The sequence below is a fragment of the Neurospora tetraspora genome (genome assembly GCF_033439725.1).
Source record: "Neurospora tetraspora strain CBS 560.94 chromosome Unknown B0H65scaffold_6, whole genome shotgun sequence".
In the NCBI taxonomy this organism is placed as follows: domain Eukaryota; kingdom Fungi; phylum Ascomycota; class Sordariomycetes; order Sordariales; family Sordariaceae; genus Neurospora; species Neurospora tetraspora.
In genome coordinates, this window is record NW_026944388.1 from 2,220,581 (window position 1) to 2,245,861 (window position 25,281).

At 50.9% G+C, this 25,281-nt stretch overlaps 8 protein-coding genes across 8 annotated transcripts; 3 read left to right on the forward strand and 5 right to left on the reverse strand.

Moving 5' to 3' along the window:
* Nucleotides 1-582: 582 nt before the first annotated feature.
* B0H65DRAFT_263819 (Sedlin) lies at nucleotides 583-1,637 on the forward strand. The gene is made up of 2 exons (XM_062822662.1): nucleotides 583-868; nucleotides 973-1,637. The coding sequence occupies exons 1-2, from the start codon at nucleotides 684-686 to the stop codon at nucleotides 1,454-1,456; spliced, it is 669 nt and encodes a 222-aa protein (XP_062679519.1). The 5' UTR covers nucleotides 583-683; the 3' UTR covers nucleotides 1,457-1,637.
* Nucleotides 1,638-2,643: 1,006 nt separating this feature from the next.
* On the reverse strand, nucleotides 2,644-3,325 carry B0H65DRAFT_444574 (histone-fold-containing protein; the record flags this gene model as incomplete). The annotated part of the gene is made up of 3 exons (XM_062825689.1): nucleotides 2,644-2,807; nucleotides 2,870-3,007; nucleotides 3,316-3,325. The coding sequence occupies 3 exons, from the start codon at nucleotides 3,323-3,325 to the stop codon at nucleotides 2,644-2,646; spliced, it is 312 nt and encodes a 103-aa protein (XP_062679520.1).
* A 1,715-nt stretch (nucleotides 3,326-5,040) lies between these two features.
* B0H65DRAFT_430258 (uncharacterized protein) lies at nucleotides 5,041-7,566 on the reverse strand (the record flags this gene model as incomplete). Its single annotated transcript, XM_062824869.1, has 2 exons — nucleotides 5,041-5,118; nucleotides 5,182-7,566. The coding sequence occupies 2 exons, from the start codon at nucleotides 7,564-7,566 to the stop codon at nucleotides 5,041-5,043; spliced, it is 2,463 nt and encodes an 820-aa protein (XP_062679521.1).
* Nucleotides 7,567-11,061: 3,495 nt separating this feature from the next.
* B0H65DRAFT_263913 (uncharacterized protein) lies at nucleotides 11,062-13,351 on the reverse strand. Its single transcript, XM_062822663.1, has 7 exons — nucleotides 13,012-13,351; nucleotides 12,852-12,921; nucleotides 12,567-12,783; nucleotides 12,389-12,491; nucleotides 12,224-12,315; nucleotides 11,551-12,135; nucleotides 11,062-11,487 (listed from the first exon to the last, which is right to left on the reverse strand). The coding sequence occupies exons 1-7, from the start codon at nucleotides 13,183-13,185 to the stop codon at nucleotides 11,166-11,168; spliced, it is 1,563 nt and encodes a 520-aa protein (XP_062679522.1). The 5' UTR covers nucleotides 13,186-13,351; the 3' UTR covers nucleotides 11,062-11,165.
* Nucleotides 13,352-14,804: 1,453 nt separating this feature from the next.
* B0H65DRAFT_430646 (P-loop containing nucleoside triphosphate hydrolase protein) lies at nucleotides 14,805-15,827 on the forward strand (the record flags this gene model as incomplete). The annotated part of the gene is made up of 3 exons (XM_062824894.1): nucleotides 14,805-14,928; nucleotides 14,979-14,983; nucleotides 15,021-15,827. The coding sequence occupies 3 exons, from the start codon at nucleotides 14,805-14,807 to the stop codon at nucleotides 15,825-15,827; spliced, it is 936 nt and encodes a 311-aa protein (XP_062679523.1).
* A 1,279-nt stretch (nucleotides 15,828-17,106) lies between these two features.
* B0H65DRAFT_510695 (uncharacterized protein) lies at nucleotides 17,107-19,521 on the reverse strand (the record flags this gene model as incomplete). Its single annotated transcript, XM_062828424.1, has 2 exons — nucleotides 17,107-17,876; nucleotides 17,970-19,521. 2 exons carry the CDS (start codon nucleotides 19,519-19,521, stop codon nucleotides 17,107-17,109), a joined length of 2,322 nt encoding a protein of 773 aa, XP_062679524.1.
* A 998-nt stretch (nucleotides 19,522-20,519) lies between these two features.
* On the reverse strand, nucleotides 20,520-23,050 carry B0H65DRAFT_432009 (uncharacterized protein; the record flags this gene model as incomplete). Its single annotated transcript, XM_062824974.1, has 8 exons — nucleotides 20,520-20,855; nucleotides 20,928-21,168; nucleotides 21,240-21,334; nucleotides 21,401-21,503; nucleotides 21,560-21,806; nucleotides 21,860-21,926; nucleotides 21,981-22,593; nucleotides 22,662-23,050. 8 exons carry the CDS (start codon nucleotides 23,048-23,050, stop codon nucleotides 20,520-20,522), a joined length of 2,091 nt encoding a protein of 696 aa, XP_062679525.1.
* Nucleotides 23,051-23,921: 871 nt separating this feature from the next.
* B0H65DRAFT_510697 (P-loop containing nucleoside triphosphate hydrolase protein) lies at nucleotides 23,922-25,249 on the forward strand (the record flags this gene model as incomplete). Its single annotated transcript, XM_062828425.1, has 3 exons — nucleotides 23,922-24,045; nucleotides 24,113-24,786; nucleotides 25,217-25,249. 3 exons carry the CDS (start codon nucleotides 23,922-23,924, stop codon nucleotides 25,247-25,249), a joined length of 831 nt encoding a protein of 276 aa, XP_062679526.1.
* Between the last annotated feature and the right edge of the window lie 32 nt (nucleotides 25,250-25,281).

Genomic DNA, 25,281 nt, shown 5'->3' on the forward strand with positions numbered 1-25,281 from the left:
TTCGTCAGGATGGGTCCCGAAGGTATCGCGGGAATCGGCGCGGGCGGGCGGTCGTCGTCCAAACAGTCCCGTCCAAAAAAATCGCGGGTCCGTTCGCCAACCCCAACCCCGAACGAAGCGCGCTTGTCTCAATGTCTCGGACCAGCTGGAGGGAGCGGGTGCCAAGGCCCAGTCCTTGAAACCTAAGGACTGGAACCCCCCTTGCAAGGTCCACTGTTCAGCCTCGTGGAGCCCCCATCTTTGTGAAATTCCCCGATCTTTTCCATTTGCTCCAAAAATCACCCCGCTGTCCGCGCACTGTCCGCGGCAGATGGACACACGGGTGCACGGGGGACACGGGAGCACCTGCAGCGTTAGCGCCATCCGTCACCGAACCTCCAGCTCCAACAACCGCGCCCGCCCGCCAAACCGGCCGCTGTACGATTTCCAGCATTCTCAGCAACAAGAACAGAACAACCCAACCCAATTCCGGACCTTTTAGCTTGTCGCGACCCCGAACCACCAACGAAATAGCGCTGGTCGCAAACACATTTTCGACGACACCTCCACGCACGATACGAGACGCAGAAACACACGAAAGCGAACGATAGATCGATCATCGATAGACCAACACACCAGACAGGGGAGCTTGCGCAGCACAGAGGACATCAGGGATACCAGACACCACCACAGAAACAACAATCATGAGCTACTACTTCGCCATCATCGGCACCCAAGACAATCCGCTGTTCGAGTATGACTTTGGCACCAGCAAACAAGGCGGCGACGGCATGGCGCGCTTCACCGAACAAGCGCGACAGCTCAACCAATTCATCATCCACAGCAGTCTCGACATAGTCGAAGAAGTCCAATGGACCAACGGGCAGATGTATGTCTTCCTTCCCCCCATTGTCCCCTCGCCCCCTTCTTTCCCCCCTCCCCTCTCTCACTCTCCTCTTCCAGTCCCCATACTAACCTCATACCCACCCCCAGGTACCTCAAACTAATCGACCGCTTCTTCACCTCCTACATCTCCTGCTTCCTAACCGCCTCCAACATCAAATTCCTCCTGTTGCACCAACCCCCCTCGACCTCCTCCTCCTCCTCTGCCCTCCCCCACCCCTCTTCCTCCGGCTCCTCCTCCACCTCCACTCTAGTCCAATCCTCCCACCACCCCCCAACCTCCGCCTCGACCTCTTCCTTATCAGTAATCCCCTCCCTCTCCACCCTGACCGGAGGCTCCAACTCCAGCACCCCCACCCTAATCGGGGGCGGCGGGACAAGCTCGCGAACCTCGACCTCGATAGCAGCCAACCCGACCTCCCCGCAGACCGAAGAAGCGATACGGAATTTCTTTGCGGAGGTGTATGAGAACTACGTGAAAGCCATCATGAGTCCGTTTTATAAGACGAACATGGAGATTCGGAGTCCCGTGTTTAGGGCGAGGGTGGCGGCTGCGGGGAGGAAGTATTTGTAGGACAGATACTACGCTGGAGGTGGCGGCACTGGTGGCAGGGTTGTGAAGTGGGAGAGTAGTAGTTGGGGGAAGACCAGAGGGAAGGCAATGGATAAGGTGAAGGCTCTGGACGAGGTGAAGGGCCGGGAGAAGGGAAGAGACAAGGAGAAGGAGAAAGAAAAAGACGGTGATGATGCTGGTAGGAACAGAGTGGGTTGGGTTGTTGGGGCAGACGAGAGTGGAGGTGGTGATCCTGAGTGGAAGGGGGATGGGGAGGCAGATGTCCCTGGAGACGGAGCGGGCAGAGAAACGGGAGGAGGTGATACCACCGAAGGAGACCACAGCAAGGAACGGGGATGGATGTCTGGGTGGTTTTGAGAGTGTTAGGTTACAGTCGGATGGTATGAATGCCGTGGGACGTCACCGAGGAGATGGGAATTGGTTGTCGATGTGATGATGATAGGACTAGGGACAAGAAGGGATGTGATACGGTACTCGTAATGTTTTATACCCCTTGGATTAGCTGGAAGGGTTGAAGTCATTTATTAGTTGAAGCATACAAATCGAGCCGGCGAGCGGTATCGTTCAGCCATAAAAGACCAAGACGCATTTCATGATCATATCCAAAACTGTCGGCGTTGTTCAGCAAGGACTTGGGAGAACATGCCAATTCCTAGCAGCCTAAATCGTACGCCATCACTCATGCACGCATCACACATCGCCGACATAGTGTAGGACCCAAGACTGAGGAAACACGCTGCAGAGGACGTTGAATTATCATGTGAAGTAATCGATGATGACTAGCCTATTACGTGCCCATCATACATCTTCCTTTCTCTCATTTGGTGACAACTGAACAACAGAAGAATGGAGAGAGAAGAAGCGCGCAACGCACTGTGACAACAAATCTTCCCCTGCATCCATCCATCTCGCTTTGTATGTTTCTCATCATATCAAAGATGTAGTCGTCCCTTTGCCTTTGCCATGACTAACCAACGCCCCCCGCCAAAACCAGCCGTCAAAAGCGGTAGTACCCGTGTGCCCCAAAGAACGCCATTCCCTTGTGCGGTTGTATCAAAACTTGAATCGCAACACAAAAATTCGCCCAAAGTTTCATGCCAATGTTGTAGTAATCAATCGCTCGTTTGTTGTTCTCCCTATCGTCGTGAACGTCCCCTAACCAGAAGTATAAAGCTTCATGGTCACATTTAACCACCGAAACCGTAGAGGGTACGGCCCTGGCGCTTGAGGGCGTAGACAACGTCGAGCGAGGTGACGGTCTTGCGCTTGGCGTGCTCGGTGTAGGTGACGGCGTCACGGATGACACCCTCGAGGAAGGTCTTGAGAACACCACGGGTCTCCTCGTAGATCACTGTTGGGAGAAAGGGTTAGTTGACTGTTGACTGGTGGGATGGTTGGAGGAAGGCGACATACTAGCAGAGATACGCTTGACACCACCACGACGGGCGAGACGGCGGATAGCAGGCTTGGTGATACCCTGAATGTTGTCGCGAAGAATCTTGCGATGGCGCTTGGCACCGCCCTTGCCGAGGCCCTTGCCACCCTTTCCGCCTATAGAACCATCATGTCAGCTTTATCTGAAGGACAGATAGAAAATGGTTGTCGACGACGATAAGGTCAGATGCAAGTTGGTGGTTGTTGACGATGTGAATGCGTGATGTGGTTGAAGGCAGTGTGCTGCAGGTGAGGTGACGTGACGCGTTAAGGAGCCATGCCCCATGCATCACTACCACACATTCCCCACGTACACGCTCGACCGCCAAACAGGTATCGCGAAGTCTTGGTCAAGCAACCGCGCAGCCATGCATCGACGACAGCGACGTCGACGAAGAGGATGAGAACAAATGATTATTACTTACGTCCAGTCATGTTGATTAGTTGATGGAGTTGTTTATTTGATGTAGATAATCCGTGGCGCGATGCACAGATTGATGGAGTACTGTTTGTGGATAAGAAAAAGCAGACACCAAGAACGCTGAGAAGAGGAACAGGAAATGGAGAGGGTTTGGGGCGAGGGAGAGGATCTGGTTAAATAGGCACGGGAAACGGGGGGGTGGGAAATGGAATCAGCGGGTCACCAGAGGGCAAGAAAGGTTTCAACAGGTGGCTGCGCGCCTGCCCGGATTGCGGCTTTGGGGGTTGGTGCTGATTACGAAGGGTGGAATGAGTGGGAAGGTGGCCGATAGCAAAAGGGCACTAATCCTTTTTCGGAATTACGAGTGGTGGTGCCTGCGTGCGTTGTGTGAATTTATTTTTTAGAACTGAATCAAAACTGCCGTATTTTGCGACGTGCAAATCGCTTGTTATTTCTTGCTCCAAAAGCGTGGTGCTAGGAAGCGTTTGTTTTCCCCCAAAAGAGCGGCCCGCTGCACATCGCGTTGTGCTGTTGGTCCAAAAATATGCGGGAAAGACCGTAAGATGATCTGTGCGTGGCTCAACCTTGCTTTAGCGTCGTCTGGAAACCGAGAACGGGCCAGCAGACCGCTCTTGTCTGATTCTGATCTCGAATTGTTCGAGCAGGTTCGCTCTGATTGGTTCCAATTTGGAAATCGCGTCTGAAATGGGTGAGATTCTTGAAGAGAAGGTGGAAAACAAAAGGAGGAAACAAGGAGCGTCGGGAAATCTGGGGATTCAAAGGTCCTCTGATGTATTTGTATATTCTAGAACCTTGAAGCGCACTGGAGTCACCCATCCCAGATCACCCTCACGTTGCCTCCAGACTCCAGACGGGTTGCAGTTGCTGAAGCTGTCCCAGTGCAGTCCGGTACTTCTGGCCTGGTATCTCCGGGCGTCGTGGTGCCTTCTTCGCATGTGTCATCCGCTCTTGCAACTCTTCTCTTCACCAAATCACCACGACGAAGTTGACCCGTCCGAATTACCAGGCGTCGCATACGAAGCCATACGGACGCTCTTGCCAGTTCGAGTACCTTGTCAGACTTGACATCTTGCATTAGTACCTATTCTTCGATTCCAATCTGCAATGACTGTCCTTTCCTTCATCAACTCCCTCCGACCTGAACCGCGAACTTCCTTCTGCCTCCTTCACAAGAAGACATAACCGCATATCCCAGACTCCTGTTCCAATGGATATACCCATCTTGGCCAATGCGATTTTGAGGTAACTCAATGCAAACCTCCCCGTCTGATCGCCCAGTATGCCGTTTTGAAGAATTCCATGTAGGTGAGAGATCTGAACCCAAGAATGAGGGGATGCCAAAACCCGGCTTCCTCAAACTTCCCCGTATGTGATCCTCGTTCCCAAGCATAAAAACGCCATTGCCATGCAAACATGAATGTGAATGTGAAGCAGTAGCTGCATCTAGAAGCGAACGGCCTGCTCTTCCTGTCCCATCCCGGCATCCAGCAAGAAATCCCCGTTCATCAGATTAATGACACTCTGTCACCCATCCGTCGCCAATAACATCATATCCATCTGGTAAGCCATGCTTTTCAAACGCAATTTGTTGGGGGTATGTAACTCGAAAGACGCATCATCATGCAACCTAAACCCGTAGCCATAAAAAGAAAGTCCCATCAAACCCATACCGCCAAAACCGAAAGCAACATGTTTAACTTCAGGGGTATCACTGCATCATGGAATCATCCGGTCCCTCGTCGTCCTCCTCCAAGCTCTCAATGGCTTCCTTGATTTGAAGGCTCGCCTATAAGCAGCGACAGTTAGCAAAATCTTGTTGCTCCGTCACACCCTTCAGGATGAAACTCACCTTTGGATCCAAGCTCAAGGCAATGGTAAAGTGGCGCACCGCCGATTTCTTATCGTGCAGTGTTTTGGAGAGCTTGCCCAAAAGGAAGTGCACCTGGGCCCTGTCTGGAGCCAAGTCCTTCAAAATCATGAGTTCTGTCTGCGCCGCCTTCACTTGTCCCGTCTGCAAAAGGGCACGAGCCTTCTTTAGCCGGACATCAGGGGCGCGCGGAGCCAGTTCGGTCGCTTTGGTGAAGTACGGTAGGGCCTGTTTGATCTGTTTCTGCTTGTGCAAGACCGAGCCCATGCAGCAGATCAACACCGCGTGGGTCGGGTGGATGACCGAAGCAGCGTGATAATGGCTCAGTGCCTTGTCGAAGTTGCCCAGTTTTTCGTAAACCCTTCCGATGCCGTAGTAAGCATTGTAGTGGCGCTTATCAGCCGCGATGGCGTGTCGGTAGGCCGTGAGGGCCTTGTCGTATTCCTCGTTCTCCACGTGCTCGTGTCCTTGTAGGGTATATGCGTACGCAAACTTGGGATCAAGTTGCGTCGCTCGCTTGAAGCATCTCAGGGCTTGCTCATGATCATACGCCAATGACCATGCGTTACCAAGGGCGCACCAGGCTTCTGGTGAATCCCACACCGAGTCGATCATCTCATGGGCGAGGAATGAAAGCTCCGTCTCTTTCTTCAAATGCCACAGAACAGTCGAGTAGACCTCCATGTCCTCGAGGCGAGTTGGAGCAATAACGCGAAGACGCTTGAAATACTTGTCTGCCTCGGCATAGTTCGCCTGCTCATACTGCGTCCTTCCCATCTGTGCCAAAACCCACGGTGTGTCTTGGTGGCTCCGCGGTAGTGACATATAGGCCGCCACTGCCTCCTGACATTGAAACTCGGATGAGAGCGAATACCCGGATGCCAACTTCTTCAACAAGTCGAATATTGTTTTCAAAGCTTCCTCAACCGCCTTGACAGACTCAGACTCGGCTGGTTTAGGGGCGGGGGGCGGAGGTGGTGCCGCCTGCACCACCGGCGGCTCCTTGGCGCGTGGTGCCTCGGCGTGGTCAATGTCCATACCATTATCCTCCTGTGGTGGCTTTCGGTTGCCACTGATAACCCGACCAAGGTTTGCTCCACTAGAGCCCGGCCGAGCAAATCGAGATATTGGGGGCCTAGCCTTCCTCAGCTCGCGGGTTGCTGCCGTGCTCGATGCCTTGGTTGCCGTTGATCTTGGAACCACGTTGAGTCTTGCGCTTCGCCTGGGTTCATCACTGTTCATTGATCTGGTTTGGACTGGGTGCCCCGCTGCCGTACGTTTCCTTTCAGCAGTTGAACTGGAGACAGTCGACGTTTTGGCACCGGAATCCGCATGGTCTGTGGCAGATTCTTGAGCCTTATCTTTCCTTCTTGTTCCCAGCCGGTGACCCATTTTCGGTGGCGCATCAGTCAAAGCAGAATCCGCTGCTTGAGCCGCCCGAGTTCTGCGAGGTGGTGCTTGCGGCGGCTCTGCTTGGTGTCCAGCACGACCAACCTGAGAATTATGGGCGGTGGGAGCAGGCGCAGGTTGCGTATCGGTTTCCTCGAATGGTTTCCCTGGCTGACTTGATGTAATTCCTGACTGAGAAAGATACATCTTGGATATAAAGCCATTTTCGGAATCTGGAAACGACGCTGATTCCTGGGATGTCCCATATGGCCCGAATAGATCGCTTGGCTGCCTATTCTGTTGCTGCCCCGTCTTCTTTTGCTGTAATGGCTCCGGTGGCTGTGGAGAAGGGCCTGCAATCCAGGCAAGGATGGGCGTAGCGTTAAGGCCATGCTCGAGGTTGCGCGCAAGACCGTCGCTCGCCTTGAAAACGTTGGGCACTCTAACTCTCACTCCCATGTCGCAAAGGCTTGTGAAGGCTTCCCACATGAACGGATTCCATCGTAGCGCCTCCTCAAAACATGGTATTGCCTTCTTCTTGTCGTCGTATGCTCGGTAGAGTCTGCCCAGGAGACAACTGAAGGCGGCCGCATCGGGATACGGCATCCTGGTAAAAGAGGTATGTCTCCCCAAGTTATCCGACTTGGACCATTGTTTCCTCCCATTCTCCAAGCCCGTAATCCCATCTTTGTATCGCTCCAACTCCAAGCACGCCTGAGCGAAGACATAGCAGGACCCCAAATGCAAGCCTCTATACCCTGGGCCCCGACTGAACTGGTAGGCGGTTCGAGCATCGCCGAGTCGCAAGTGAGTGTAGGCGAGAAGATAGGCGGAATCGCAAAAAGATCGGTCGTGGGCATAAAGTCGTTCGGCAAAGAAGAGGGCGCTCTCGTAGGCACAGTTGTCGAGATGGTAATATATGGCCTGCCGTAGCAAAAGAGAGACGGTAACATTATTTGGCGTCATCTTCCCAGCCATGGCCGAACCACCAAACCCGCGGTCGCAGTGGCGTATGAAATATGCTACCGGCAAAACCGATCCATGGGATCACCGAATAAGAAATGGTGAACTAAGGGTGAAGCGCCTCGTCCAGAAAACCGAGTGTCGGAGGGTCGGTGGGAGGAGCAAATTCGCAAGGTTGACTCGAGACGGAGGAATGGTTGTCGAGGACGCAGGGAATGAGCGAGGGCTGAATCGTTGTTCGTAATCGTGAAACTCGTGAATGGACGGGACAATCGTGTCGGAATCAGTCTGCGCCTGCACGGTCAAAGCAAAAGCCGGGTGCAAGGGGGAGATGGGCTGCGCTCAATGAAGGGCGCGCGAACAATGGACGATGCAGCTGCTGTATTAAGAAAGTATCAACAAAAGAAGAGTCGTTTGCTAAAAGCGTCGCAAAGTGTAGATTTGAGAGTGATGGAATGCTGAAGATGCCGCTTTCGAGAAGCACAAGATGGTCTGTGACGTCGGGGAAAAACAAAAAAAGAGTTGAAGATGTATGATGCACCCGGCAAGCAGGTCACCGACAGGGAAGGGTCCAAGGGCCAGCTTCTCCAACGACGACAACAGCAACCTATGATGTATGTCAACACGACATGACTTTCCACTCTCCCAAACACTTTGTTGCGACCGAAGCACCTGATGTGGTGGAGGAGGGATTGAGATGGCGGCGGCAGCAAGGGCTGTCTCGGTCGCGCGGCAGCGTTCAATGAAGTCGCGATACAGACGGTAAGTCGGAAAGGGTTACGTCGACCGGGCTCTTGATTTGCTTGTTGCGGCTGCAGCGCTGGCTGGTTGTCAGTCTCGTTCGCGACTCCAGGGTGAGACTTTGGTTTGGGTGTATGTTGTGGTTGGGTGCGGCAGCGACCAATTGGGCGGGCTACGCGACGCTGCCTTCAAACCAAACACTGGTGGGGAGAGCTTGCCGGGCAACACAGTGACAACCGACCTGACCCCGGTCCCGTCTTCAGTTGAGGTTCTGCAACTGCCCTGCAAACTGACAGCCCCGAGAACGGCTCAACCCCACTGTAGTCAAAGCCACATGGCGCCCTGGTGCCTACAGTGCCGTCAATCGATTTAGCGCAATGGGTCACCATCACCAGCCACAGTTGATCTCCAAGTGGCTGGTGAGGATCCATTCGAGACATCAAGACATCAACACCATGGACTTCTTCAAGCTGCGCTTTCCCTCCACATCATCCATGCATCGTCCTTTGCAATGCAAAATTACCGGTCTGACCTTCCCCATGCAGCAACTATGACAAGGAGTTTCTAGGTGTATAGGCTATGATGCATCCTGAGTGGTTCGTGGAATCACTTGCTCCTGCCCTCTACTGACTGGGTTGACTTCACAGTTCAGTTGGCAAGTGGAATGTATCAGGAACTGTAGGAGCAAGTGCGCTCTTCCGGTTCATTCAGTCGGTCCTGCCGTGGAGATAAATGAGGATTGGGAAGTTGTTCCTGCCGTGCGAAGTGGACCATTTCAGTGTTAATTTCCTTCTCTTTTGCTATCAACAACCTACTTATCATCACTTCAAATTTCAATCCACTACACTCCCTGTGACGGCTGCACAACTTGTTTCTACATCAGCCAAGTTCACACGCACCAAGATGTCTCTGATATCTTATCCTGTCCTGTCTTCTACATTCAAGTTTCTCTCTCTCCCCTTAGCCCTGTTACCCACGCTTTCGATCACCACCTAGCCGGCCTCACGGTGATTTCCAGACACCAACGAGTGCCTGCTTATCCCCCTCTCCAAGCAGGGATACCAAGCAACGGTACCAGAAGTCAAACCTTCAAGCTCAGCATACTGATCATTCGTTGTCCCCGGTATTGCACATTAACCTCTCGCTCAATCGTATCGTTACCAACTCTTAACCACCATTTGGGCTCGCCCTCAAATTTCATCATCAGCCGCAAGTTGTCCATCCGGCGGTGGATGTTGCCCTGCGAATCCCTTATCTGCGACAACTCGCTCCAAGGAACATGTATCGTAGTTGATGGTGCACAGATGTTGGACGGAGCCCGTGTGGTCTATTCTCACGGGTGGGTTCTCAACATCGCTCGTCATTATGTCCAATTCCACGTTTTTCAGGTTGTTCGGAGTTCGAATGTACTTGTAGAATGCATATTCTACCGGTTCGCGGTTATCCACCGGTTCGTTCTACGCCAGTCTTGTCAGTACTTGGACTTCCTTGGAGAGTCTTCACTCTTGGAGCTTTTCATACCTGTTTAAGATACCAGAACATCCTATAGACCATTTCTCTGCCATCGGAACTCGTGTAACATCGGTCTATTGACCGGTCCAGAGGTGGATGCACTCCATCAACGGGACAGCCAAACTCGACACCATAGCTGAACCTAGCTACTCGCGAGACGACAGAAGGCAGTGTTGGAAGGGTGTCAGATGCTCCCTTCAAGACAGCGATCACAGCTCCTCTTGCTACAGTCGACCATCTGCGTCAAGATTCAGGTCAGTCAACAGCCTGTCTGGTGCATGAGCGCTTCTACTAGGAGTAGCTGAGGGGATTCATACGCTCGTTCTGGCTGTAGTACGTTCTGATGCTGTCCATTGAGCTGATTGTATAGGTAGGGCGAACCACCCAGACCACCAACCAGAAGAATATTCTTTACATCCATCGTTAGCCCCGGCATTCAGAGGAACAATGATTTTCATTGATTCGAGGCTCACCTTTGGGCCGCCCCCATATTTCTCTCGGATCAGGGCCCACTGCTCACTAATGAGTGTCCGAATGCCCGTGTACGTCTTGTGGAAGAAATATTCGACAGTATCCCTGCAATGCCGTCAGTTATTCGCCATTCAGCATGCGGAAAATGTACCTCTACTGACTTGGGAACATGGAACTTGTCCGTAGTGCCTTTGAACTTCTTGAGCATCGAGAAGACCCTGGCTGGAGGCCTGATCACAAATGTATCTTGAGCCTCTCTGCCACTGAAGGTTCGCTTTATAGTGTGCTCCCACTCATCGTTCATGAACAAGCGAAACTCATTGGCCTCGACCTTTCCAAAGTTCAAACCGGATTTCATCTTCATCCAATGCTCAAATGTACTGTCTACGAGGAAAGCACCACAAAGCTTGCCTGTAAGTACCACTGTTAGTAGCCATACCTATCATCAGATTCAATCGTTTCCTTACCGTCTCCTTTGACAACTTCCTTGACCTGGAAGAAAGGGTCGGTCGAAGTAACCTCATAACTAATAACCTCCTAGCCGAAAAGTTAGTTTTCAAGCTTAATGCGACGACGACGATGGGACTAGGAGCCCTATAACGTACCACCGTGCTACCGCCACAATCACAAACGATGAAGATCTCTCCGACCTCGATATCAGGATGATTCCTTCGTTCATATAACGTTAACAAGGCTGCAGCTTCCGGCTCTTCAACCAAGATGAGCTTTGTTTCGCCGATTCTCCTTCTCTCTTCAATACCCGCCCTTCTAGCTGCCTCCTTCAGTCTTTCTCGCGCATATGCCGGCCAGATAGCGGGCACAGCTAGGCAAACCTTTAAAGGCAACGTATCGATACTAATCTCACGTCTGATATCTTCCAGTGTGTGATGTCATATTTCCCTGAGAAATCTCGCAACGAGCTTAATCACGCCGTCTCCCGCGTATCCTGGAACCCCCTTCAGTTGTTGGCGCGCCCGTTCCAGATACTGTGAGTCGTGATATTCCTTGGCGTCTTCATCGTTGAGCAGCAGCAGCTTCAACCAGCGAATCCGATCGTGGTTATCGGGAATCATATAACCCCAGTTACCCGTCCCGGGGTCGAGTTGAGTGGGAACCTCCACCTCATGCAGGCTGGGGACGATGGAGGGCCAGCCTGTCACATCATGGATAATATCTGCGTGAACAGAGAAGGCCCACGAAACTTTCGTGTAACTGGGATTGAGTTAGCCCCCAGACACATGAAAGCTTGAGGTGATGGTGGAAAATGTAACATACATTGTTCCGAAGTCAATTCCGATCGCGATGTACTTTTGAGCACGGTTTCGCCTTGGCCATGATACCTCATAGTAGGCGGGCCAGGCTGCCCTCGACGGCCGTGGAACAACTGTTAAAGCAAGAGGATAGGAACTGGGAGGATACTTCAGAGTGGTAGAGGCATTCGTCCGTCGATGATCGTCGCCCGCCTGAGGCTGGTATTCCTTTTCTATTCTTTTTTTCCCCGCCATGCGCTCAAGCTCTAGTCTCAGCCCTTTGTTTTCATTCCGTAACAGCATAATTTGCTTGCCCAGAATGTTTGATAATTCCAGGCGAGGATCCTCGGAGCTAGAAGTAGTAGAACTTGACAAATCGACAGCGTTAGGCCAGCAGTTAGCTGTTGAAGTTGCATCAATCGGGTCGCCGCCGTTGTCTGACGACTCATGAGACAAGACTTGGATAGAATTTGTCTGCGAGGGCTGCAAGAATGTCTTTGCCCCTAACGCAAGTCCTCTTGGCTTTGTTGCCTTCATGAACTTTTTGGAGACTATGGCGAATCGACGGTTCAAAAGCATGATAACCGCACCTGTCACCACTGCCGACGGTCTGGAAAGGAGGGAATGTTAGCGGACGGCAGGAAAATGAATCACGACCGTCATAAGGCTAAACAAGGTCTGCGGTCGTTATGACTTACGGATGGGAAGGTTGTGAAACGTTCTGAAATTGGTTCTGCAGTTGTGAATATAGGTAGGGAGAAGCGCCGAGACCCCCAACAAGGAACACTTTCTGCCAAGAAAAAATCCAAGTATTAGCGTCAGTCCACGGCGGCGTGGCGATAGCCTCTATTCTGATGACTTACCTTTGGTATCTTCCCGTGTCCTTGCTCGACCGCCTTCATATGTTCATTGATGAGTTGTCTAACCCCAGAGTAAGTCTTCGCGAAGAACTGAGTAACAGAGTGTCTGTCATTTCCGTGACGCAGTCAGCAGGGTATACTTCAAACAAATGTCCGAAAGCAAACATAATTACGCGCTTACTTTGGAATCTGGATGCTGTTCCCAGGATAATCGGCGGGCGAGTTGATAGCGAGAGGCTCGTGAAGATCACTGCCGCTGAACGTCCTCTTAACTGTATACTCCCATTGACGTTTCAAAGAATCCCAAAATTCACTGTCTGCTGTGCTGGTACGCGGAAACTTGCGTTTGATCCAGTTATCAAAGCTCGTATCGACTAGAAACCCTCCGCAAAGCTTGCCTGTTGATTACACTCATGTGTCAGTTGATGCTGCTAACCTTGCAAGTGTGGCCTCGCTGCTCTCTTACCTTCTCCCTGTGTTATCATCTGGATTTTAGCCGGCGATGATGCAGTAACTTTGACATAAGCAGTTATATCCTACCAGTGTATTGCGTCGGTCAGTCACTGCGAATTAAGGTGATCTAAGATAAATCAGGGGCTTTCTGTGCTGAGGAAGGGTCGACTTACAACCATCCCCCCGCCGCAATCGCATAATATGAAAGCGTCGTCGACCTCAATTCCAGGCGATAGCCCACCTTCATAGAGTAAACAGGTTGCTGCTGCGTCGGGTTCGTCAAGTAGAGTGACATCCGTCTGGCTGTAGAGGCTGTGGCCGCGAATGCCTGCTTTGACCCCAGCCATCAACCTTTGACGTGCACAGTCCGACCAAAGGGCGGGAACAGTAACAGCAATCCTCAACTGCTGTTTGCCCACACTGATGTGGCGATCGATATCATGAATTATGTGCTGCCAAATCGCACTGAAGAAGTCTGAAATCAAATCATCAAGGCCGTAACCAGTCGCCTTCTCATGCACCTCAAGCAGCTGACTTCATCTTATTGAGATGCGGGGATGCCTTAACATCTTCTCCCAACTCATCAGGGTTAGGAAGGAGCAGTTTGAACCAGCGAATAGGGGTCGCGTTCTTCGGGACTAGGAAACCCCATTTTCCTGTCTTGAGATCAACTTGAGTTGGAATTTGCGACTCGTTCATCAGTCGCTCATCTACCTCTAGCGACGGCCATCCTGTAACATGGTGAATGTTACTTGCTTCTTTGGAACAGGCCCACGATGCAGCCGTGTACCTACGAATCTCGTCAATGCTGAAGTCAAGCAAATAAGGAAATGGTCAACTTACGCGGTCCCAAAATCAATCCCGATCGCAACATAGTCGTCGCCATCATCGGTTTCCATTTTCTGATATGCAGAGTATCGCGAAGAGGCTCAGTGTCTGATTGTCGTGTCGAGCGCCTCGGCCCATTACAGAGGAAACCTCTAAAGCAGAACCGTCTTGTTCCTTCAGCTGTTTGTAGAGGTGTCTGACATGTTCCCAGTCACGGTCGCAAAAACACGCAGAGCTTGACTACGCCACACTGCCCAACATACAACCTTCTGGTACATGTCCCAGCCAATAGAATTTGTCGATCTGCTTCGCGCTGCTCCGTTTAGCATGTTTGTACGAAGCTGAACGAAGAGGATGAGGGATAGTGTATGCGTAGCGCAGGTGGGCGGTACTTGTAATCGAAGGAAGTGCTGTCGTCCACGGCAATTTTTCGTACCATTGAACTTACCTGGTAGCCTGGGTTGACTTCAGTTAATGACTTGATTCTTTTCTGACTGCTCAAAATTACGTCCTGGGTGAAATGACCAAGAGCTGTATCTCGAGACTGAACTGCGATGGGCCGTACCACACTCTTGTTTTACGTTTCCCGTGGCAGACTCTCGCACACAGTTAATAACCCCGCGGTTGCCTGACGGATGCCCAATTGCCTTCGCTTCCGTCAAATCTCGGAGGAAACGTGGCGTCCACAAGGACCTTGACACACATCGCATGTAAATTATAGCCACAGCCTTGTGTGAGGCACAACCCCTTCTTCAGACCGCGTGAGTGGCATCCAGTCAGAATGCAACAGAATCGAACCCTCCTAGAAATCCGTCGCCACTGATCTCAGCCGTTCCCCAAGCCAACCACCCATGACACCACAATTTACAATCCCACGCGGGCTTCTTTCCGAGGAGGAGGAAGAAGGAAAGGTGGAGGAGGTATTTGTGGAGTGGGGCTTTGTGAGTTTCTACTTTCCTTTTCTTTCCTGTGCTGGGACCGACTGCTGCGCTGGGCCTTGTTTCCATCCCTCGCCTTGCTTGGTTTCCATCCCTTTCCCCCGTGCTCTGTACTAACACCATCAACAGCGCAATCTTCGTCCCACCCAGTCAAACCTTGTCGTCAGCAATTTTCAGTCGCCGTGCTAGTAACTATCGTCATGGAAACCTCACAAGAAAAGGAAGGAATCGTTCTTGTAATGGGTGTGACTGGTGTAGGAAAGAGCACGTTCATCAACCAACTAAAGCCCGGGTCGGCTGTAGTAGGGCATACGATGGAGTCGAGTAAGTACCTCTAGATGAGGCTCCCTACCACAAACAACAGCCTAACCAAGCACAAGTAACTGACCCTCTGTGATCAACGAATGGCCACAAAGGCTCCGCAAGCCGTCAAATTATTCCTGGATGGAGATCATACCGAGTCCGTTACTGTGGTCGATACTCCTGGTTTCGATGATACTTTTCGCTCCGACGAGAAAGTGCTTGAAGCGATTGCCGAGTTTTTGGCCACCCAGTATATCTTAGGTGTCCCGCTGAAAGGCATTATCTACATGCACTCGATAACCGAGGTCAGGATGAAAGGGTCATCTCTCAAGTTCCTAAACATGTTCCAGTCCCTGTGCGGAGATGAGGCCATGAAAAAGGTTTCACTAGTAACCACGCATTGGGACGCGATCAAGCCGGAAGATATGCGCAACGCCCTCCTTCGCGAACAGGAGCTGATCAATAGGTGGTGGGCACCCATGCTCGAGAAGGGTTCTGTGCCGACGCGGTATCATGGGTCGTATGAATCGGCCGAGGCTATTCTTCTAGAGTTAACGCAAGATGAAGAAAGTATAGTCCTTGACGTACAGAGGGAGCTCGTCGATTATAACAAGAAGCTGGGAGAAACGAGAGCGGGATTGCCTTTCAAGCAGACAGTGGACGAGGAGATTGCGAAGTTCATGAGCTCGGCCGCAAAGAGCGATGATCAAGATAATGATACTGTTCAAGGGACCCCACAAGACGACAAATTGGAGGAAAGGCAGGAACGACTGAAGGCCAACATCGGCGAAAGGGTGAAGATGCGCATAGCGCGCATAAGGGAGGAGCTGAAAAATAGCCCGGGCGTTGTAACAGAAGTCAAAATCTTCGTAAAGGTATTGAACCTGGCACTCACCATTGCTTCCCTTGCCACAATGTAGGCAGATGTACCTAGTCTCGCTAGTTTAGTTGAGAACGAAAGAAATGGTCAACATAGTACTTTAATGATGGTTCAACACCTTCAACGTGAAGTTAAGAGTGGGGAAGTCGTGATGGGAAATTGCTCTCCCAGTTCCCTAACCAACTCCTCCTCACTTCAAGTTGCTTAGTAAGCAATCCCTCGTCGCAATGATGCCAAGATGCAGCTTCCGTTGGCTTCTTCTCTCAACCCTGAACAGCCACCGGGCAAGCAGGGGACTCGATCACTCTTCCATCGCAACAAGAGAAAGTGCACTCTGCATATCTCAAAATCACGTCGATTCCATCAACATAAACACCCATACAGCCTGAACAATGGCGACGGCTGCACAGCTTGCCTCCACATCTGTCAGGCTCACATGCACCAAGATGCCTCTGAAATCGTGTTCTGTCCTCTCATCTACATTTGGTTTTTTCTTCTCCCCCTTGGTCAATTAACCCTCGCTCCTGGGGTGATCTGAATCACCCCTGGCCGATCTCATAGCAATTCCAGACACCAGCGTGTGCCCGCTCATCCTCCTCGCCAAGCAGGACACCAGGCAAAATGGTTATTGCTCAGACTCTGGAGCCTGAGGGGTGGCATGGTCACTGATGCTTTGGACTTGAATTCATTACCTGCGTTCATTCCCGGATCTTTAACCATGATGAAAATTGCTTCCCTTGAAAGACTTGGTTTTACTGTAGTTGGTTTCGTTTGTTTGTGCGTTGTTGGTCGATCTTGGTGGTTTTCAGTATCTCTGGCCGTACGTAGCTGCTAGTCTCTTGCGAGTGCACGTGTAGGCTTCTCTACCATGTCGACCATGGGATTCCTCCTTCATTCTCCCAAGATTTACGAAGCGCAATGGCTCATGAGTCTGTGAGTTCTCTAGCCATCAATCGTGACCGGCTTCTCTGTTATGCTTGACGAGGTCCGGGAATCTTTTCACGTTATAGTATTATCTGATAATTCACGGATCCTTAAAGTAAGTTGAGCGACCATTTGAGTATTCCTTGCGATTGGAATTGATCACAAGACTAAAGAAACAAGGAAATGTTAGCAAACCAGCCAGGTACGCCATCTGCTGCCACCGCAGGAACAGGCCATACAAAAGATGTCAAACCTTTTGACAAGTTGTATAAAGGAAAACGATATTTAAATGACAATCAAACATGTCTTCACACAATCTCAATACGCGTTTCCACATTTCGCCTTATGAATCCACGAACTCGTTGGAGATTTGAACAAGGTGCTGCTTTAACCTGTCATTCCTGGTCGTCTGAGTCCTGGCTGCTGTTGCCGCTCATGTCGAATTCAACGCGAGGGCTAGCCTTCATCATGCCCGAAGTTATATCCATTATCCCGTGCTGGCCAGATGTTGACCTCGACTGGATTCCTGATGTGGGCGCTGCTGACGACGAGAGCATCACTTTCGAGGATGACGCCGACATTGGCTTTGGCCTTGGTGCGGATGTTGACCTTGGTGCGGATGTGGCCAGTTTTGGAGCGTTCCTCGATATGACGACCTCGCACTTGGCTTGGACTTGCAGCACATCGTAGTCCTCTCCATACGAATTACCCGCTTTGATCAGCGCTGGACATATGATCAGAGTCACTGCCGCGCTCTTCCCCAGTTTTTCCTTCTTTGCGTCCGTCACCGCCATGAGCTTGTCTTCGAACCACACCTCTCTGCTTCTCAACTTCACGGCAGCTGAAAGTTCATCGCCACTCTCAGAGTGGGTAGGACTGGCCCAAGCGTCCTCCGAGGGGTCATCACAGAACCAGAGTGCCTGTTGCTGGCAGAGCTGCTTGTCGAGTTTGAAGGCGTTGAGTACTATGTTCTTGAGATCGTGGCTGAGGACGGCGCTTTCAATGTCAAAGATAAGCTTGAGTCTGCTTTTCAGAATCTCAACTACCGGATTGACTTGGACGAGCAAATCATCCGCGGAGGTTAGCGATGCGAGGAACGTTGCAGTGTGACACCGCCAGCTGTGGAATTCCCTGGATGTGCGGCAACGCTCGAAACAATCGGCCACTGTCACGCACTTACATGATTAGCTTGCTAATACTGAACCTCCATTACATCCTGTTCGCCTCCACACATGGGGCATAGTGGTGAAAGACTTACGCATTGGACGTATGCTGTGCGCATATCTCCCGGCCCATTCCATGCGACTGATAGTTGAACTTGTAGTAAAAATACCCTTTTCCAGCAGTGTTTTCCAGATTGCGGCCTCCGCCAACGCTATCCGTTGCTTGTCAGTGTCAAGAAACGCATCATAGTATGGCGTGATCGTTATCAAAGCCTCCATATTTCCGCTATGACTTTCCTTTCCAGCCGTCTCTCTTCGTGATTTCGATTTCGAACGAGATGGACGCTTCTTCGGCGACGGCTTCTCCTTGTGATCGTCGACCTGGCGGCTGCGATTTGTTGCTCCCTCTGCACCCCTTTGCTTGCTGGCGTCATTCGCGACATGAACACATTGTCTAACCCACCATGCCAACTGTTTCCATTGCTGATAGATGTCGCTGTCTTGCAAGTGACATTTACCTGCCCCCATGCCATTCATCAGATTTTTTGATGCAGCCTCTTTACTCAAGAGATCTCGAAGAGTGTCATTCTCATCCTCCAAAGTGGCAACTTCCTGTTCCAACTCGGCGGCCTTTTGCTTATGCTTATAGTATTTTTCAGTGATGTATTCCACCTCACTACTCGTACGCACCGACTGATCTGGATTGAGCTGTTGTTGATCCTTCTGCCCTTGACCCTGGTCTTTGGATCGGTAATAGCTTTCTGGTTCTTGAACAATCGCCCTGTCATCAACGAAAACGGGAGACCCTTGACCTTCCTTGCTGTGCGCCAAAGGACTGCCCTGATGGTTGTGTTGTTCTGGCTGTGCCGCTAACGTTGGTTGCCGTGGATCCTTTGCATCTGTCTTTGCTATGGATGATTCGAGTGGATTCGGTTGCTGCTTTTTGGTGTCAGGGGCCTTCTCTGAGGACCTTTCCGGTGATTTGGTGCTATGACTATTTCTTTTCTGATCTGATCGACGCACAGCGCCCGTCGATCTATGGGCCTTTCCTCCGGCAGACGATTCGCGATGCCGGGCCTCGCTTTTGGGGGAGCTTCCAGTAGACGTGGATTCAACTTGATGCTGTCGCTGCCGTCGCTGTTGTGGCGGAAATATGCTTTGCCGAATGGATCTCCAACCCCCCGTTGACCTTCCCCCACCGATAGGTACACCGGTCGTGTCATAGTAGGGATAATTCGAAGGGCTGCTGGGATGAGAGCCGCTGGAAGAGACATGGGTGCTGCCTTTATGGTCCGGAAAACTTGAGGCTTTGCCCGAGCGGTCTGAATGTATTCTGGTTATTTTCTGGGTCGCGGGAATAGCGACAGCGACCGGATGGTTTGCAGCCCATCCACTGAGAATATTGCTATGGTGTTGATGGTAGCCGTTTGAGGCATTTTGCTGGCCACTGCTATCGAAGTATGAAAGCGGGTGATAGAAATCTGGGCTGGGTGCTTGGCGGTGGCCATGTGGGTCATGTTGAGGTTGGAAAGGGGGTGTATATGGAGCGTTAACAACAAGAGCGCTTCCGTCTCCGTCTCCTCCGTCTTCTTTAGGGACATGAACGCGCCATTCTGAGACGGTGGTGCCTTGGGGGTAGTCCTCCATGGCGGACACACAGAAACCGGATCGTTTTTCTCGGTTTACTTGAATCACCTCTCTTGATGATGATGGAAGGCAATTGCGAACATGAGTTGATGGGTGGAAAAATTTGATCAGTCCGAAGATTGTAGGTGTAGGTTTCGTTCGCCTGAAGGTTGGGCACTGTTAATTGGAAGTGAAAATCACTACCGAGCGGCCACCAAATCTTACTGGGCGGAGCGTACACGTGCAGGGGCAACTGATGAAAGGCATCCAATGGAATGCTTCACATCGTGCGTTGTACCGCAAGCCTCACGTTGTCCCCCCCTTACCTGTGTTGTCTCTCATGTGGTCTCAACCATACAAGTACGACAAATGGGCTTCTTTTATTTAATCTGCATGCAGTTAATTCCAAGCTCCACGATTACCTGGAGCCTTTCACACGATAATCTGAATTGTTAGGAATTGCTTTGATGACTGACAAGTAGCTAGGTACACTACACTCCTTCTGTGCCTTCTAGCAGGACAATTCTTCTTTTTACCGTTGCCTTCCAACATTGACATCATGCTCCTTGCTCAATTTAGAGGATGTTGCTCTGGTCAAAACCGAACCAAAAAGTGATGTAAAGATAGTTCACGTACTCGGAAAGTATACCTACGCTTTGGACACTGCCTTGGGAATCTGCGATGAATGTTATCCAAGAGCAAGACTGACAGGCAAAGTCATCCCAGCGATAATGAACTGTACAATACGCCAAGTTAAGTATCAGCATGGGGACCTACTGTGTTTGTCAAGCGTCTTGGCTTCCCATCTTGTGTATTTTCATCGAGTAAGCCCGATGTGCTAGGGGCCTGCCCTGGAGCAAAATCGTCATCATACTGGGTTAATGCATTACGATTTTTCTTACCGCCTTTCCTGTCCTAAAGAAAGGCATTGCCCGAAGAACCAAACGGATAAGTGAACTAGCTTTGGTTTATATAAGCTTGCTTCTACTCATCAATCCGCAAAAAAGACTTACTCGGCGTTAGACCCCTTCATACCGCACCTTGACATCTCGTTCTACCTTGCTTTGCCCAATTTGTAAGGACCACTTGGGCTCGCCCTCGAACCTCATAGTCAGGACGCCATGCAGATTTCGATACTCCTCCCCAGAAGGACTGGTGCACCGCTCCAAGGATTCCCAAGGAACAAGAGCAATGATGCCGATCTCACACATTAATTTGACCGAGTTATTTTTCCGAAAAGGTGGCGGGTTTTCATGACTGGTGAAAATAGTGATCTTGATGTCCGACAACTCATGGAATTGAACCCACCGCGAGAAGGGGTGTGTTACTGGATCCCTGTTATCAATCGTCTCGTCCTGGAAAGCAGTCGTTAGTGGCTACACGTTTCAAACAAAGCTTGGGTTCAGGATAGGGGTTGGCAGACGAACCTTCTTGAGGTACCACGTCATCCTGCGGACCAGTTCTGTACCATCAGGATCAAAGTAGTATTCATCCTTCTCACGATCGCCTGGCACCTGGCCAAGAGTTGTCAAGCTGCTAGGTGAATACCCGAATTGCACACCGTAGCTAAACCTGGCTACTCTAGAAACAACGACAGGCATAGAAGCGATGACATCGTCTGTGCTTTTAAGCACAGCGATTACAGCACCTTTAGCAACGGCCGACCATCTGAATAACCATGTTAATTCGTTTGACTGGAGATGGGTGTAGAAATGTTGTGTCTGAGGAAGGAGACGTACGCTTGTGTCGGCTGCAGCACATTTCCATTAAACTGCGCGTGAAGCCGCCAGTAGAGATACGGGGAGGCACCGAGCCCGCCCACGAGGAGGATTTTCTATCAGCAGGTGAATTATCAGTCAAACCATATCCTAAACCAACTCGGTGTTGAGGAAGTGCGTACTTTGGGTGGTTTACCGTAAGTCTCCACGATGCGTTTTTCTTGTCCTGAAATGAGCTCTCTTGTGCCATTCCATGATTTGGAGAAAATTTCTTTGAGAGTGTCTCTGTTGTGCGTGTTAACAAATGTCTTCGTTTTGTAAAGCTCAAGGAATACACTGACTTAGAGATTGGGAAGCTATCCCCTTTATTCTTCAGCTTCAGCTTTTTCATGGCCTTGGAAGGAGGTCTGATGGCAAAAGCATTTTGGTTCTCTTTACCGCTAAAGGCGCGCTTCATTGTATATTCCCATTCGTCTTGGAGAAAGGCGCGAAATTCCTTTTCCTCGACATCATCAAACTTGAGACCGGATTTGGCCTTTATCCACCTCTCAAAGGCACTATCGGTAAGAAATGCGCCGCAGAGCTTGCCTGTCAGGTGAGGTGTAAGTACGCAGTCAAAGGGAAGGTTCGCGAGTTCTTACCATCTCCTCTAACCGCTTCTTCAATTTGGAAAGGGTCAGTAGATTTAACCTTATAGCTGATAATGTCCTGCGGCTACGTTAGCCTGTGAAGAGCATCATCATAACTCGATCAGTGACCTACCACTGTTCCGCCCCCACAATCGCAAACGATGAAGGTCTCACCAACTTCAATCTCGGGGTATTCTCGCCGTTCGTGGAGGGTGCAGAGAGCTGCTGCCTCAGGCTCTTCAACTAGGGAAAGCTTTGTCTTGCCCATGAGCCTAGGTTGCTCAATGCCTGCTCTCCTCGACGCCTCCTTCAGTCTAGCACGGGCATAGCTGGGCCATATCGCCGGAACCGTGACAGCTACCTTGAGTGGTAACTTGTCGACATCGACTCGCTTTCCGATATCTTGGAGAGAATGGTCCCACAGCTCCTTCAGAAATTGAGCAACAAGATCAATAATGCCATCGCCCGAATAGCGGGGATGCGACCGCAGCATAGATCTTGCTTCTGTCAGGTAAGAGGATTTGCGGACATCTTGTTTGATATCTTGCTCGTCAAGAAGCAATAGCTTAAACCAACGAACTGGGTCGCTGTGTTTGGAAACTAGATAACCCCACTTCTTTGATTTGAGGTTGATTTGCGTCGGTATCTGTACCTCGTCCTGTAACCTCATGTTCGCAGATGGCCATCCTTTAACTTGTTGGATGTTCTCCGGATCAAAGGAACACGCCCAGGAAACGCCAGAGTAACTGATTATTTGGTTAGCCGACCCGGAAACGTGTGGGAGTAACGGAAGTCTTGTGTCGGGATCATTTACGTTGTCCCGAAGTCAATTCCTATCGCAATATATCTCTCCTTACTGTCTTTGACAGGCGCTTTTCGCCGCGGTTTCCGCCGCAGAGGCAGGGGTGAAGTCTCATTCTGTTTCTGAAATGCCCCTGGAAGCTGTGATGAATCTGCCGAAGGTGGTGGATCTGCGCATGAGTGATCGGAAGACAATGGTGAATCTGAAGATCCGGGCGAAACTTGTGCTGGATCTGCAGATGGTAAGGAATCCGAAGATTGGGGTGAATTCGAAGGTTGGACTTGTGGTGAACTCGGAGACTGCGTCCCGTCAGGAGATTGCAAAAGGTCTTCAGGGTCAGGTGGGTTTGATATGACAGAAGGCACGGGAGGAGCACCAAGAGGTCTATTCAAGCCTTCCATCGATAGCTTGACCTTGGCTGTTTTGGCTTCCATGCTGGGTGGAACAGTCGTCGTTGGCAGTACCTCTAAAAGCCCTTTCCAAATGATACTAACGTTGTATGTGCCGATGTTCGATAACGGTGCAAAACTTTCGTGTGCCCGGTTTCTTCCTCCCTCCTCTTATCTCAACCTGATGCTTGTGTCCTCTCTTAGCTAAACCCCCCCCTCACTCGCTGTCGCATTCTCGTCCCTTTCCCCCCCCCCCCACCCCCCCCCCCCCCCCCCCCCCGGTCCATTTGACCATTTACTCTCCATCTCCTGTGCGGGGGTGGGCTGTGTTGGTTGGCATATGGCGCAAGGCTACCAATCCCGATCGACTATTTGGTGGCGACGTGCATGCACAGCCCAAGTATGTTGGAGCGAAGGAGCCCAACGTACCCTTCTGAACAAGCTCATGCGTTGCTGCTCTCTTTCCGTGCCCATGTATGTAGGGAACAAGGCAACCTGGAACAACAAAGTCGCCAATGGCATTCTGTTCTCGGTTGAAGATACTAACGTTGCAGTTGAACGAGGCAACCTTGTTATGAAGGCTTGCATATGGCCATTTCGGAATAGTGTCCACACTTGATCTCGGGTTCTGAGAGGTCGCCAATATCGTTATGCGGCTAATGCGATCCGGCATCACCTGACTCAACCTAAGTCCAACCTATGTAGCGGCCCATCGACACTACTCGAACAGATGCTGGTCGTTCCACAGGCAACCGTCGCCTATAGAGCCATCACGATCCTTGGAAAACCACAAACGAGACAAGACACATCGAGCCTTCTCTTCTTCAACCTGTTGACTACTCCCATCGCCAAAAGTGTCTAGATTATGCAGTCACTTGACCGAATGGACACATCGCCGGAGTTGGGAGGTATGGTGTTGGTAATGGGAGTTACCGGTGCAGGAAAGAGTACCTTCGTCAACGCACTCAAACCTGACTCGGTCACAGTAGGGCATACGCTGGAGTCAAGTAAGCGAATCACTTACCAACCGTGGATGTCTACCAGTCATCGGAGACTAACTACACGAGTGGAAAGCCCAGGCGCCACCCCAAGCCATACAAATATTCCTGGATGAAGAACAAACCCGTTCAGTCACCGTCGTTGACACTCCTGGTTTTGACGACACCCGGCGTTCCAACACCCAAGTTCTTGCAGAAATAACGGAGTACCTGGCAGCGCAATACGCCCTCCAAATTCCGTTGAGGGGTATCATCTACATGCATTCCATCAACGAGAATCGCATGAAGCGCTCGTCTCGTCAATTCCTCGAAATGTTTCAGCTGTTGTGCGGCGACGATGCGCTTAGGAAAGTCAAGTTTGTCACAACCCATTGGGACAATATCGAAACAGATCGTGAGGGCGAGGCACTGCGCCGTGAGCAACAACTTCTTGACGAGTGGTGGGCTCCGATGCTCGAAAAAGGGTCCTCCAACACGCAGTTCAGTGGCTCCCACGATTCAGCGGAGGGCATTGTACTAGATCTGATGTCGGATGATGAAAGCATTGTTCTGGAGGTGCAGCGAGAGCTTGTTGATTGCGACATGGAGCTGGGCGAGACAAAAGCGGGGAAGTCTCTGAGGAAGGTGATTGAGGATGATATCGCAGAATGTAAAACCTCCATTGACGAGATCGACACCCAAATGGCAAACGCAACACGGTCCCGCCGTCGGAGTGCCGATGACGGGAAGATGGCCAGGAACCAAGCGGAAGTCAAGGCACTCAGAAGAAGGAAGGAGGACTTGCAGAAGACGATCAATGAACTGGAACCAAGTCAGCGAGAAATAAAAGCTAGAGGCAAGGTAGGTCAAAAGGTTAAGAGGAAAATATCAGAGGAACAACGGAAAGCGAACGCGGACAAGGCGAAAGGCATGTTTTCGTCAGCAATGGAGGTGTTCACTGCTGTGTTGAACATCGTGCTCGTTGTGGTCTCGTTTGCAATACTTTGAAACTGGAAGGGGTGAAGCTGATTTGTCTTCTATTGTCTGATATTAAGTTGTCCTGGAGCGTTGTACACACGGGAGGGAAATGACTCTTCTTGTCGCGGTTTTTTCAAACCTCGTACCTTTCATGTCTTCTGGAGTCCAGGTCAAGGGGTATCGATGTGACGGGATATTGTAGCCTGTCAAATGTTGGATAAAGGCCTTGGTCAAACAGCTAAAGCACGCCAGCTAGGTAGCAAAATGCCGTTGGACTGCTTTGGGTGT